Source organism: Pantherophis guttatus, chromosome 1 (assembly GCF_059756535.1).
Source record: "Pantherophis guttatus breed Tessera chromosome 1, ASM5975653v1, whole genome shotgun sequence".
Lineage (NCBI taxonomy): Eukaryota > Metazoa > Chordata > Lepidosauria > Squamata > Colubridae > Pantherophis > Pantherophis guttatus.
In genome coordinates, this window is record NC_142063.1 from 257,178,558 (window position 1) to 257,194,197 (window position 15,640).

General features: G+C 36.6%; 2 protein-coding genes and 1 pseudogene across 2 annotated transcripts; all 3 read right to left on the reverse strand.

The window, feature by feature from the left end:
- Window positions 1-2,099: 2,099 nt before the first annotated feature.
- Window positions 2,100-3,152, reverse strand: LOC117666417 (trace amine-associated receptor 5). The gene has a single exon (XM_034419070.1). The coding sequence runs from the start codon at window positions 3,150-3,152 to the stop codon at window positions 2,100-2,102; it is 1,053 nt and encodes a 350-aa protein (XP_034274961.1).
- Window positions 3,153-9,159: 6,007 nt separating this feature from the next.
- Window positions 9,160-14,431, reverse strand: LOC148116832 (trace amine-associated receptor 4-like; annotated as a pseudogene).
- Window positions 14,432-14,538: 107 nt separating this feature from the next.
- Window positions 14,539-15,498, reverse strand: LOC117666391 (trace amine-associated receptor 2). The gene has a single exon (XM_034419053.2). It carries the CDS (start codon window positions 15,469-15,471, stop codon window positions 14,539-14,541), a length of 933 nt encoding a protein of 310 aa, XP_034274944.2. The 5' UTR covers window positions 15,472-15,498.
- Window positions 15,499-15,640: the final 142 nt, after the last annotated feature.

A 15,640-nucleotide genomic window follows, 5' to 3' on the forward strand; every position in this document is an offset into this window, starting at 1 on the left:
TGACAGTAATTGAGCGGCCTGGCGACATTCTCTCTTCCCATATCTGAAGTAAGATTAACATCATAATTGATAAGGGCTGGATTATATCATGCTGATCAGGGGTGGGTTCTACTTACCTTTACTACCGGTTCGCAACAGGGCCCCTCGCAGGCGCTCGCTTCGCTCACGCAGAAGCTTCCTGATAACTTCAGGGGTGGGGGCAGTGGGTGGAGCCTCCCGCCAGTTTTACTACAGTTCTATAGAACCGGTCCGAACCTGGGCAACCCACCACTGATGCTGATACACAATATACTTGTTTGGTTTTGGTTCAGCCTGTCCTTTAACCCAACAACATATGATTAAACAAATAATGGCATAATACAATGTGTCAAGCAGCTTAATATACAACTGCAGAAGCCAATGTCCATGGCTTTGATACCAAGCAAAAAGGAGACAAGATACATCTTGCAGTTGATCAAGAGAGCTCAGCTTTTATTGCTTAGACATAATTGAAGCTGAAAGATACTAAACAGATTATTGATATTTACATATGTCTTCACATCAAAAAATTATTTCCAAAGAGATTCATTTGTGTTTCTTATTTGCAAGCAATATATGATCAAACATGGGGAAAATATTTCCTAATTAATAAGTAGTGATGATTAGGTTTTGAACATGCAACCACAGATAACATCTTTCACAAAGAACATTTCTTTTTTAATATATTCCCATTTGTCTTTTTGTTATTATTCCTTATTATTATTTTTATTCATCCTTATTATAGTTGAAATATAGACGTATTATTTTAAAAGCAAATGAGCTTTGATTTACTGATGTCACCAAGTAAAATTGCCTTCTACAATTAATCTCCGGTTCCTATTTTTCCTGATTAACTTGTATAAGCTTTCAACTCTATTTTGACTGTTTCAGGGGTGAAATGCTCCCAGTTCAGACCGGATCGCCCGATCCAGTAGCGAGGGAGGCAGGTGGTTCGGAGAACCAGTAGCAAAAATCCCTGTCCCCCCCATGCTCAGCTGAGCCGCATAATCATCAGAGGCTTTTAAAAAATTTTTAAAAGCATTTTTTCTATACCCTCTTCGGCTGAAGAGGTTATAGAAAAAATGCTTTTAAAAGTAAAAACAAAGCCTCTGCTGATCAGGCTGTGATCGTCAGAGGCTTAAAAAAAAAGAAAAAGCTCTGCCGATCAGGCAAGTCAGCTGGGATCGTCAGAGGCTTTCAAAGCATTTTTTTAACAACCTCTTCAGCCAAAGAGGTTGTAGAAAAATGGTTTTAAAAGTAAAAAAAAAGAAAAAGTTAGCCACGCCCACTCAGTCATATTACATCATCACCACCAAGCCACGCCCACAATTTTGTTACCGGTAGTAACAAAATTTACATTTCACCACTGTTCTGTTTGGTTAAAATGAATAGCTAGGCCTGGACAATGCTGATCCCATTTGACTATGGAGATTCTCAGTCATCCAGGTCATGGTTGTCCCAAAGGTGCTTTTTTCAAGAGGCAACTGGACTTTCTGGTTTTTCCTTGAAGACGTTTCACTTCTCATCCAAGAAGCTTCTTCAGGTCTTGGATGAGAAGCGAAACATCTTCAAAGAAAAACAAGAAAGTCCAGTTGCCTCTTGAAAAAAGCACCTTTGGGCTGATCTCTTTTCATTACTAAAACAAAATCATTCTTGTAATAAATGTAGAAAGAAAAAGAAACGAATAACAGCACGTTAGGTTGCCTTGAAAATAATGGAATCAAGTTGGAGTCCTTTGACAGTGGACTTTAGCACTACTCTCAGGAAAAGTAAAGTGTGGTGCAATGGGCAGCAAACAAATTAACTAACTAACTAACTAATTAATTAAAGCATCTACCCAAGAAAGTGATTTGGTGTGTGTGTGTGTGTGTGTGTGTGTGTGTGTGTGTGTGTGTGTGATGAAAGAGCAGAAAATGATGAGCTATTTAATTCATTATTGTTATTTGATTGTCAGGAAGAGGAAGATTTTCTCATCTCTGATACCAAAATAGCTTCATTGACCTTCAGTTTTATGTGCTTTGATTGCAAGGTGTGTGGGGATGCTATTTCCCCCTAACCATATTTGACCTCCCAATCATAGACTATTCCTCTTGATATAGATCAATTGCAGATGTTCTTGTAGAGAAGGCCTGGCATGTTAAAATGAGCTTCACCGCTTTCCTGAACCAACGATAGGAAAACACATAAATCAAAGGGTTGCAGGCAGAATTAAAGTAAGCAAACCAAATAAGAACATCAAACACAACAGGAGGGGTAATGAAATCCAGCAGGCTGTCTACCATAGTGTCTATGGTAAATGGCAACCAGCAAAAGAGGTAGATTCCTACGGCAATACCTAAGGTTTTTGCTGCCTTCCTTTCTCTTTTCGCAGCTCCTGTTTGATGTTTGCTCCTTCTGGGCTTTTTGTTCATGTTCCTGATCTGTTTAGCTTGTCTAGTTGCCACTATAAATATTTTGATGTATAACCCTATCATGATGAGGCAGGGAAAAAAGAAGACCGGGAAGTTGATCCAGCCCCAGAGTTTGTTGTACAGCAGCTGACAACTCCCAATGCAGGGCAAGTCTTGCAGAAACTGGCCTAACTCTTCCTCAATTCCTTTGCTGTAAAGGAAGATGGACGTGTAAACCACAGGAACCCCCCACCCCAGGGTGATGTAGATGCAAGCAACCCGTAGGGTGAACTTGGTGGGGTAGAGCAAAGGATCACAGATGGCAGAGTGACGGTCGACAGAGATAAAACAGAGGTGGAATATGGAAGTCAAGCAAAAGACTGTGTCCAGAAAAGTGTGGAGCCGGCAAAAGTCATCTCCAAAATACCAGCAGCTCTCCACAGAGCGGATTGTGCTGAAGGGAAGGACTGTTAAGCCCAGGAGGAGATCTGCCAGGGCAAGAGAGAGTAGCAAGAAGTTAGTAGGAGTGTGAAGTATTTTGAAGTGGAAGATGGAAATCATCACCAAGAGATTCCCCATAATGGTAATTAACACACCAATAGCACAGACTACGTAAATGGCTAACTGGACTCCAAAGGGATGAAGGGTTCTCGTGCAGGATCCATTCATCATAAAGCACAGCGGGACTGGCGTAGTTTCATCTGGTGTGGAGCTCATTTGGCTTCCGACTGTGTTAAATTTCATTCTGCTACAGCAAATGTTCTGTAATAAAAAGGGGGCATTATGTGAATCACGAGGCAGAGAATGTGATCCCCAACACTGGGAAACAATATGAATCAGAACTTGAAAGATTGCTACTGTAGCCTAAGGCGCTAAATGAAACATGTATCATCATTCCCTCTGGTATAATCCCATTGGTTCAGTATTCAACATTATTCTGCTCTTCTCTTTCCTGATTTGTCACTGTGGAATCATTCTTAGTTCTTATCTTTACCATCAATCAATATGCACATCCGTTATATCTTTTCCCCTTTTTAAAAAAACATATATATATATATATATATATATATATATATATATATATATATATATATATATATATATAAAATTTGATTTATATGCCGCCCTTCTCCGAAGACTCAGGGCGGCTTACAATGTGCTCAGCAATAGCCTTCATCCTTTTGTATATTTATACAAAGTCAGCTTATTGCCCCCACAAACTGGGTCCTCATTTCACCTACCTTAGAAAGGATGGAAGGCTGAGTCAACCTTGAGCCTTGGCGAGATTCGAACCCTGCAGTAATTGCAGGCAGCTGGTCTTAATAACCAGCTTAATAACAGGGTGCCTTAAACCCCTGTACTACCAAGGCTCTTTTATATATATATATATATGAAAAGGTTTGTACATTTGTCCCTTCCTTCCTATTTTTTTTTCATTTCTGTGATTATTGAGTGAAATTTAAAGATGAATTCAGTTTTGCTAGCTAGATGAGACAGCCGTGGTGGCACAGTGGTTAGAATGCAGTGTTGCAGGCTAACTTTGCTGACTGCCAGGAGTTCGATCCTGACTGGCCTCAAGGTTGACTCAGCCTTCCATCCTTTTGAGATGGGTAAAATGAGGACCCAGATTGTTGGGGACAATATTCTGACATTGTAAACTGCCCAGAGAGTGCTGTAAAGCACTATGGGATGGTATATAAATCTAAGTGCTATTGCTATGGCAGTTGGAGGTTGCACATAAGTTTACTTATTCAGCTTTTGAGACAAGGTCTTAATAAAAGTAACTAAGGATTCACCACCACCACCTCTTTAATTTGTAACAGGGCTTTGGAACAACTGGATAACATGGTAAACCGATCCAAACTAGACTGCAGAAAATACGACTTCAGTAACAGAGTTGTCAATGCCTGGAATGCACTACCTGCACTCTGTGGTTTCTTCCCCAAATCCCCTAAGTTTTAACCTTAGACTGTCTACTGTAGACTACACCCCCTTCCTAAGAGGTCTGTAAGGGGCGTGCATAAGAGCATCAGCATGCCTACCGTCCCTGTCCTAATGTTTTCTTTTATTCGTATCCTTTTCATGTATTTATAATTATGTTTACACTTGTATCTGTCATAAAATACATGCTTGACTAAAATAAATAAATAAATAAATAAAAAATAATAAATAAATAAATAAAAATAAATAAATAAATATCTGTATTGAAGGGTTCTGCTCAGTAAGAGGAAGAGAAGGGAGAATTTAGATGCATTTTGGGGACTCCTATACAAGGGAATACTAGAGGAGGCGATGGGGAATTTGAGAGGATTATCAGAGCTCCTTGTTAAAAAACGAATTTGATTTTTTATTTTTTACAGAGGGTTGTGTGACAATGTGCATAGGAATGCCAAAGAAGGATTTGTTCAGAGTGGTTTGGTCAAATTCTTGGAGATGAAGGAACAAAGGCAGATGCTATAAGAATTACAACTTGATTCCATATGAGGAATGTAAGGCAGGAGGGTATTTGTGGAAGATCTCAGAGAAGGTGGGCTCACTCACTATTACCTGAATTACTCCTCTCTCTCTCAATCTGGCCCCAGATTAATGGCAGAAAGAGAAAGGAAGCAGGATATCTTTGTTTGTCCAATATGCTCTTGTCACTCTTCCCTATGACATCTGTGACTGAACATGCCCTTCACTAGCAAATTACCCACCCTGAATGGTATATATTTATGGGTATTCTAATATATCTCTCTAAATGACTTTTACCATCCCCAGGTTTCCTACCCACAACTTTTTCTTTTCATCTTCTCTTCCACCAAGTATATATTTGCATGATTCTCTCTTCGTTGTTCTCTTCCCAGCCTTACCAAATTGCTTGCCAGAGGGGTGGAGTGCCTCTGCTTTTTCCTTTCCTGTAGGTTAAACAAGACTTGGCTGCATAAGTGCATCCATGCCCAATATCTTCATTTCTCTAGTTGGACAAATAAGGAATTTTTTAAAAAAACACAAGAAAATGGAGAAAGACAGAAGAGAGCAGCTCTGTTTTTCTCTACCCCCCCTTTTTTTTTCCTAATTCATAAACATTTTGAATACAGTGTATTGTCAGGGTATATCATTTACAAAAGAAAAACAAAGAGAGAACAAAAAGAAATATTAACACATATACTGGTAATAATAGTAATAATATAACAGAATAGTTTTGACTAAATTTTTCTTTATAGTAGCTTATTTAAAATTCTATTAATTATATTGGCATATTTATAAATTATAAACAGTCTTTAAATTTAATTCATATATAGCAATAGCAGTTCTGTTTTTCAAAAGAAATAAGTCATATTGAAATTAGAGGCTGTCTGAGCCAGAAAGAGCGCTGTGTACATATGCATGAGTAGCATATGATTGCGCATTTGCTAAATGATTTTTTTTTTTTTTTGCTTAATCTTGTATTTCTTATGCATTGCTGGAAAGTGGGCTCTTTTTCCAAACGAAAGATAATAATTGATTATAATATGAATGAGAAAGCAAAGAGTTGTTAAAATAACAGTGCAAATCGATACATGTGTCGGGGAGAGATCCTGGACCTCTTCCCTGATGAAAAGATTATATTTCCCTCTTTCTCTCTCTCTCTCTCTTTCCTTCATTTTCAGTTGCATCAAAAATATAAATAGAAAACCAGCTTGCAGGTAGCAATTACAATGCAATTATTCTTTAGCTGATGTACTGATGTACTGTTTAATAATTAAACTTATAGTTTACAAAACAAATAAGCTGGGATAAAGCATTCTGCAATATAAATAGTGCCTATACCGATTTGGAAAGGTGGAAAGGCGGAAGTAAAGCCAAATAATGTGAATACACAATTGATAGGTATATTAGGGGACATCTGTTTTCAAATCAAACATCTTTTCAGCTTCAAGGCAGTTATAGGTTAAACAATATACGTTTGCATTAAAATGAGTTCAATGTGTTATTCAAATAAACCTAAAGGCTTTTTTTAAACAACTGCAACAAAAGAAGAAAGAACACATTTGGCTTGGAATTGAAATATGTAAATAACATGGGGGTGGGGGGTGAGGGAAGTTTACCTGGTAGAATCCACTGCATTAATTTTCAAAGTCTGTCTTCATTGTGCATCTGAGAAATAGGAAATCAAGTAAGGCCTTATATAAGCCAGTCGGAATAATAGGCCTCTCTAGTGAATATTGTATTGGAAGGTGTGGTCTCCAACATGTTCATTTAGCATCAATGTGCACGCAAGTGTCTGGAGGACCAGCATATTCCTTGCTGTTTAACAAATGATAGCATAATCCCACAAAGTAAGTATTGTAATGACTTGTTCCATTAAAGATTGCAGAGCTGCTACATAAGAGACAAATGGCCTATAAAATCTACCATAAAAGTGACACCTACCTCTGAGTTGTGCTGGATTGCATCTCCTATCATTCCTAAGTAGTACCTCCTCATTATGATTGCTATTTGTTAAGACCAGTAGTAGCTGCACAAAGTAGCTGCATCAGTGAGATGGATGACATAAAAATCCAATACATAAGTAAATTAGAGGTAATAGTAGGTTAGTATTATCAGTTGTTGGAAAAAGACTAAAGAGACTTAAATGGACAAATATTTATTTATTGTGTTAAGTTTACATCCTCTCTTTCAAATAGGAACTCAAGGAGGTACAGTATACACTATGGTCCTTCTTGTTTTTACCCAAAACAACAATCTGAGATACGTTGTTCTGAGAGAAAATGGCTGGCCCAAAGTCACCAATTGTGCTTCCATGTCTGAGGTTTTATTTTTGCTTTTAAATTTTTGTACTTATGTATTTTATTTTTGTGCCTGTTCACCGCCCTGAGTCCTTCGGGAGTAGGGCGGTATATAAATCTAATAAATCTAATAAAAGAAAGGTGGACTAAAACCTGGGTTTTTCTTCTCCTAGTTCAACACATGAACCCTTATTCATTGTACAAAAATATATCTGTCTTCTGCTATTAGAATTCCCATTGGTTGGTAGTCACCACAATTTTACATTCTTTTTTTTTAAGTCAAGTTTTTTATTTATACATAAATATTTTGAAGACAGTGTATTGTCCAGGCACTTCATTTTACAAAAGGAAAAAATACTGATAATGATAATATACATAACAATTATAGCAATATTTATAATTATATTAGCTTATTTATAATCATATTAATTGTACTAGCATATTTATAATTATAGACAACATTCATATTTTACTTACACATAACAATAACTTTCTTCATCTAACTTCTATCTCTTATCTCTAACCATTGATAAAACCTATTCCACGTTGAATAGTACTCTATATCTCCTTTATCTTTTATTTTCAATGTCAATCTATCCATCTCTGCACAGTCCAATATTTTCTGGATTATGTTTTCATCTGGTGGGGTGTTCTTATTTTTCCAATATTGTGCAAATAAATTCTCGCTGCATGTAGCATTAAGTATATAGTCCCTTTATCATAACTTTCTGGTATTATACCTAACAAAAATATTTTACATTTTTAATGGATGTCAATCAATGTTGTCACCACCTTACTTATTTATGTTAAGAAGTGACATTTGCACCTTTGGAGGCACTTTTTAAAATTTTCTAAGCAAATAAAAGAGAAAGAATCAATTTTAGAGGATTAGCATAACTGAAGTATCTATGGTTGCATGTTATCATACATGTATTGGAAATATCTAAGGTACGTAAGTATTTAAGGCATTTAAATTTCTAAGATACTTAAAATAAGGTTGTTTCTCAACAGATCCTTCATTGAGCTTCCTTGTTTTTTACATTGTTATTGTCGTTAAGCACATTACACACATCTTAGCTCTTCATTTTAAGCATCCAGTAAGTTTGTGTGTGTAGAAGAAATTTTGTTCTTCAAATCCCATAATTTAGTTGGGACCAGTCAGGCCACAACCATAGAAAAACATGCAGTTCTCCATCGTGTTCCTCCCATTCTAAACTGTAAACAGTGTAAACCAGGAGTATTGACATAATATTTTTGTTTCACATTGTATGCAATAAACAGTGAAATGTCCCAAGTCACATAACTCTCAAATCTACTGTATAAAGTCAAATAGTTCAGAACTTTACAAAAAAGAAGTGAAAGTGCCTGAGTTCTGAATGTATTAAAACATGTTCCCTATTAATAGGAAAATGAGGAAAATATATAATTACACATAATGGAATAAGGTGATTATCAGAGGACTGGATACAAATAGGCTGTATATGTTGCTCATAGAAAAGAAAATATAGAGATAAAAACCTTGTACACAACAAAGTCTAACTATCCTTTGACTGCCGGGGATAAAGGAAGAACACATTTCAGAGGTCAGTAGCCATACTATACTATACTATACTATACTATACTATACTATACTATACTATACTATACTATACTATACTATACTATACTATACCATACCATACCATACCATACCATACCATACCATACCATACCATACCATACCATACCATACCATACCATACCATACCATACTATAATGTTAATGTATTTTTTCAGTGTGTGTATATACTACATATATAAACTAAGAGTTCATTCACATGGTAAGTAGAATTTAGCTTAGGGAAGCTTATGTCACAATCAATTCATTAATCTTATAAATATCACAAGATAGTATTATTTTTGAGGGTGGGAAACAGTTCCTCCTCTAATAGTGGTGATGTAGTATCACTTAAAGACTAAGAAATACCAGCCTTTCAAAGCTGGATCAAGTGGATTAATCATCAGTAGTGTTTGTCCATCTCAAGGAATTGCAGCAAGCAGATTCTTGTAGAAGAATCTTGTCTGAAGAAGGACCCTGTCACAATCATTTTTCATGCTTTGCAAAAACATAAACAAAATAAACCATAAAGGATGGGATTACAAGTGGAATTGAACTATCCCAGACATAGAAAAGCATTGTACAGATCTTCAGGGGTCATGAAATCAATATAAGGGTCCGTTATGATGAGAAAAAGGAAGGAAGCTAAAGTAAATATTCCCATAAAAAATACTTAACATCTTTGTAGCTTTGTTCTCCTTTTTGTTGGACCCACCAAAAATGGGGATTTTTGCATCCAATTCACAGTGTGACAACCAGCAAATTGAGCAATTTGCAGGGAGCAGGTGGTTTCTAGAACAAGATATTTCTGGAGATACATTCGCACCATCACCATGTTGGAAAGAAAAAAAGGCTATGAAGGAAGATATCTTATTAAAAATGAAAGCACAGAATCCATAGCAGGAGAGGGAGGCTACATATTCCTCAAGGCCTTCCATATTGTGCTCTGAGTAAACAAGACCCAAAGCAAACAAGATTGAAGTAAACCAACTAATCCCTAAAAAACCCCCAACCCCCCTTGAATTATAGTGATTTTGGTGAGTTAAGGAAGTGGGGTGCAAACAGCATAGTAATGATTTTTAAAATTTATTAAAATTTATTTTTTATTTATTATTTGTCAAACACATAAGATAACAGATATAAGTATAAACATGATTATGAATACAGGATAAGGATAGGAATAAATGGGGACAGTAGGACAGGGACAGTAGGCATGTTAGTGCGTTTATGCACGCCCCTTACAGACCTCTTAGGAATGGGGTGAGGTCAACAGTAGACAGTCTAAGGTTACAGTTTTGAGGGTTTGGGGAAGTAACCACAGAGTCAGGTAGTGCATTCCAGGCATTGACCACTCTGTTGCTAAAGTCATATTTTCTGCAATCGAGTTTGGAGCGGTTTACCTTAAGTTTATATTATTGCGTGATCTTGTATTATTGCTGTTGAAACTGAAGTAGTCACTGAGAGGTAGGACATTGTAGCAGATAATTTTATGTACTACGCTTAGGTCAGACAGAAGGTGGCGTAGTTCTAAATTGTCTAATCCCAAAATTTCAAGCCTGGTCCACAGAATCCACAGAAATTAAGCATAGATGGGAAATGAAAGTAGTACACAGCATGATATCACAGCAGATAGTGGAGTTTGCAGAAGTCTCCAAAGAAGAGAAGGGACAGGGGAGACATGATAGCAGTCTTCCAATATTTGAGACGCTGCCACAGAGGTCAAGCTATTTTCCAAGGCACCTGAAGGCCAGACAAAGAATAATGGATGGAAACTGATCAAGGAGAGATTCAACCAAGAAATAAGGAGAAATTTTCTAACAGTGAGAACAATCAATCAATAGAACAACTTGCCTTCAGAAGTTGTGGGAGCTTCATCACTGGAAGCTTTCAAGAAGAGACTGTACTGTCATTTGTCAGAAATGGTGTAAGGTTTCCTGCTTGGGCGGGGGGTTGGATTAGATGACCTACAAGGTCCCTTCCAACTCTGTTAATCTGTTAAATACTAATAGGAATCCAGCACCTCAACCATACTGTATAGCACTACTGCGAAGCTGACCAAAGTCTTTGGTGGCCATGGAGAAGATCAGTATGTTGATTGAAGAATGCAGCTGTTTGAAATAGAAGATAGAGATGATCACTATTATACCTTGCCCATCTTTTTTAATTTTTAAGTCGATTTAAATAATAATGTTTATCATTTTAATGTTTTGATCTTGTTGCTTGTATTGATTGTAAGCTGCCTAGAGTCCTCTCTAGGCAAAATGGGTGGTGTACAGTATAAATTTAATAAGTAAAACCAAATAAATAATGCCACACATGGCGAGAACAATGGTTAAATCCACACATATCTCTGAGTGGAAATCTTATATTTTTATGACGCAAATTATTAACAGACTCAAAACTCTTATCTCCCTGCAGGCTCCAGAGATTGCTGGAATTCATAATGTGTTGTTAAGAAACAAGTATGTCATTCAGAAGAGAAGAACATAGGAGATTCTGTGGAAACAGAACACAATCAACAATAATCAGAGCTTGTGATAAATATAAGGACCAATGATTCCTGGTATATACAATACATACAGTGACCATTTATTTATTTATTTATTTATTTATTGGTTCGATTTATATGCCTCCCTTCTCCGGAGACTCAGGGTGGCTTACAATGCATTAAGCAGTAGCCTTCATACTTTTGTATATACCTGCTTAGTAGGGCTTTCGCCCCCACCCCAAGCGGTGTTCTTTTTTATACAAAGTCACCTTATTGCCCCCACAAACCGGGTCCTCATTTTACCTACCTCGAAAGGATGGAAGGCTGAGTCAACCTTGAGCCTGGTGAGATTTGAACTTGCAGTAATTGCAGGCAGCTGGTGGTACTTAACAGCACTTTAGTCTGCTGCGCCACCAAGGCTCAAGACCATACATCCTTTTCTTATATATATAAGGGACAGTCCTTTATTTCAGCTAGCCATCGTTTAATTTTTTTAAATTGAATTCTTTTTTCTTGGTTTTGCTCTTGAATTTTCCTTTGTAAAGCAGTCTTAAGCATAAAGCGTTATTTTGTGTAGTGTATTGTTATGAACCTCTTTCAGATCTGCCCCCTTTACAGATTTGTTCTTTATTTATTTCGAAGAAAAATACAGTCACGGTAGCAATACATAATGGGAGATCTCCTCTTTTAAAATCACACTAATGATGCAGCTTGCCAAGGGTTATATGGGTGGGCAAAGGATAATAAAAATCTACCTCTAATTTACTAAATAATTTGCACTAAATGAACTGCAGATCCCATTGTTTAAGAGGAAAAAAAACCCCCTTAGGTTAAATTGTGGAGTTAAGAAAATTAGATATGTGTATAAAATCAACTGCGCAAACTCCAGTTCTAATCCTAAAATGGTTCTGCACCAATTATTCATACTGTATGTTAATCCAGGAATTAAGGTTTAACCCATTTTACTTAAAAATGGGTGAATTAAATTCTGAAACAATTCTAGCTGAATCACTAGTCTATAAGGCTCCTCTTTCTGAGAGATTTTAACCAAAGTAATTTTCAGAAGATTATTTCAGCTATTGTGAGGTTAATGATAAATGCAGCATGTTAATAAATGACACAGTACTGAAATCCCATGTTACTCACTGGTGGTTTTCTTTTTTAAAAAATTTATTTCTTTCCCAACTGCATCTTGGCTATTAACAGCTACTTTTCAAGGCTATTGAATATCCCCCCCCCCACCAATTTCAGACATATCATGTTTTAATTCCACAAATCATTCAAATAGTGACTTATCTTATTTCTTTAGTATGTTTATGCTCATGAAGCATATAGATGTCAGTTTGGGTACTGAAGCCCTCTAGTCTCCTTTCCTATAATTCTTGAATTTTAAGGGAGACTTGGGTCAAACAGATGTGGAGGTTTGTACAATATGAAGTAGGACATCATGAGATGGAAGAGACAAGGCCTGGAAACTAAATGTTCATTCATGAATCTCCTAAACTTATTCACATATTGGAATATAAAAATAATTTTTCGTTCTATGATGGAGAACATGTAGGATTATATGTTGTGTGCAATTGCATTGAAAATCCTGAATTAATTACTACTGTTATTATTAATATCAGTGTGGGTGCATGCATGTATCAACCAGATTCATACTGTGGCTTACAGTTTATTTAACAAAACTTTCTAGTTTCTTTTTTATCAAGCAAGAACACCAAACCAATGGAAGTGTTCTGGCAAGCAATATTCTGCTGAGCAGTTGGCTCTGAGAAATGCAGAAAAAGAAAAGAAAAAGCACAACTTATGGCAGAACAAAGTACTTAAAATTCGGAGAAAGCAGTATAAAAAGAGGGTACTCTTCAGATAAGTTTCTTTCAAGAGGATGGGATTTCCTGTTAAATATTTATTCATAGCATTGCATTATGCCATGTAAAAGATTGTTGCAGACTGAACCAGCTTACTTCACAATGCTGCAAATGACTATTTACAATTAATTCTTGCTTGTTATGAAGAAACAAGTATAAACTCCATTTATAATTATTTTAAAAAATTAAAAATAGAGATACTGTTTTTAAAAGTTTGCAAAGATTTTGATTAACAAAGATTAAAGATTTTTTAAACAAAAGAGCATAGTTACTTATTAATCATGTACACAAGTATGTTTTTGAATATTTTTTTGCATATAAAGTTAAACGAGGGATTAAAATTTATGATTTTATTTTAGAACCTTGTGGGAAAATAGCATCTTGGTAGAAATTCCTGCTTTCTGTTTAAGTAACATGGCTTCTGGAAGTTTTTTGCATATGCTGCATGTAAGACCAAAGTGTTCTTGATACTTATTTATGGAAGATAACTGGAAGGTGATTTGGAGGAGATTCTCATATCTGTTATCATAAATTCTCTTCAAAATACCCCTTGCAACGTTTTACTCTGTAGCTGAGACGGAAGGCTGACACTCTCGTGAAATGTACACCATCTTTCAGGGAAAAATTCCACTTCTTTTATGCCAAATATGTCCCCCTGGGCGTTTTCACCTCATCATTTCACAAAAACTGCCTTTTTCAGTTTTCTCTTGATACTATGGACCAGTGAGGAAATCCAAAATTTTTTTACTACCGTTTCTGTGGGTGTGGCTTGGTGGGCGTGGCTTGGTGGGCATGGCAGGGGAAGGATACTGCAAAATCTACATTTCCACCCCACTCTGGGGCCAGCCAGAGGTAGTATTTGCCGGTTCTCAGAACTGCTCAAAATTTCCACTACCGGTTCTCTAGAACCTGTCAGAACCTGCTGGATTTCACCCCTGTTATGGACCCAACCCATTAATATGAAGCCTTTAACACTACCAGCCTGCGAGAGCAGATATGATTTTTTTTAACAGACTTATATTTTAAACCAGTTATTAAATATACAGTGCAGTACAGTGCAGTACAGTGTGGATGAAATCGCATGTGTAGTATCTTCCTAATTTATATAGTTTTACTTCCAAGAGTATATAAAGACTGTAGAATGTTCAGTGCCTCCTGAAGTATCAGCTGGACCATTGCCAAAGCTTCCTGCAAAAACACTTCTCATCATCATCACCAGAATCCTTCCCTTTCATTGGTGACACAACTCTGGCTTCTACCACATTTCTTCCATCCATATGACATTTAAGAAGCTGGGTGTTGGGTTTATAGACCATTTTCTGTCCTTGCACAAAGGATATCATTTTAAATTAAAAAACAAAACAAAACACTGATTGCCTTAGTTTGATAAATAAGACATTAATTAATTAATTAATTCATTCATTCATTTATTTCCAGGAAAGAGATTAGCAGTAGAGAAATGTTGTTGGAATATCTTTCCTGAGAGGATGTATCTAAGTGATTTTCGAAACCATGGGTAAAAAAAGCCATATATTATTGGGTTACAGCTGGAGTTGAAGTAACCAAGCCAAGTGAAGCCATCAAACAGCACAGCAGGAGTCGAAAAACCTAAAAAAGGGTCAATTAAAATTGTGATAAAACATGGAAACCAACAGAAGAAGTAAACCCCTATCACAATACTTAAGGTCTTAGCAGCTTTTCTGTCTGTGCTTTTGGAAAGCTGGTTAGAATTTTTGTTACCTGAACTTTTCATGACCCGCAGATGTTTTTTAGACACCGCAAAGATTTTTACATAAATTCTAGTTATCACAGAGGCAGGAATGAAAAAACCAAATAAAAACAAAACAGTTCCCCAAAGTTTATTGAACATCACTGGACAAGAACTAGAACACGCAACCAAAATCTCATAAATATCGATGCCAGAAGCATATGCTTCAGAGAAAACCAACCCAAAAGCAAAAGAAGATGGCACTGACCAGCAAACGATAATTAATTGCCTGATTCTAGGTACTGTAATTTTGTGTGAATAATGAAGGGGATGGCAGATGGCGTAGAATCGATCTACTGCAATTGAACAAAGGTGAAAAATAGACACCAAGCAGAGCATCAAGTCAAAACTGTAGTGGATCTTGCAGAAAGTCATTCCAAAATGCCAACAACGTTCCACTGATCTAACCATGCTGTAGGGCATAATGAAGAAGCCAAGGAGGAAATCCGTGATGGCCATGGAAAGGATGAGGAAGTTAGTTGGGGAATGCAGCTGTCTGAAATAGGTGATTGAGATGATGATAGCCATATTTCCGAAGACTGTGATGATGATAATTCCACTTAGAGATATATACATGGCCCCTTGCATACCTGCAGGCCATGGATTTTCAGGACAGGATTCATTTCCAAATTCAGAACAATCAATGACATGCTTGGAGGCATTAAGAAAAACCATAGTATTTTATCTGAAATTGAGACAAGTATTAGATGCAGAAATGTATACTACTGCCTGTAGTTCCCACTTAACTGAAATATTT

Bases quoted from the DNA above. Each gene is read 5' to 3' on its own strand.
- LOC117666417 (XM_034419070.1), bottom strand. From the start codon at position 3,152: ATGAAATTTAACACAGTCGGAAGCCAAATGAGCTCCACACCAGATGAA.
- LOC117666391 (XM_034419053.2), bottom strand. From the start codon at position 15,471: ATGCAAGGGGCCATGTATATATCTCTAAGTGGAATTATCATCATCACA.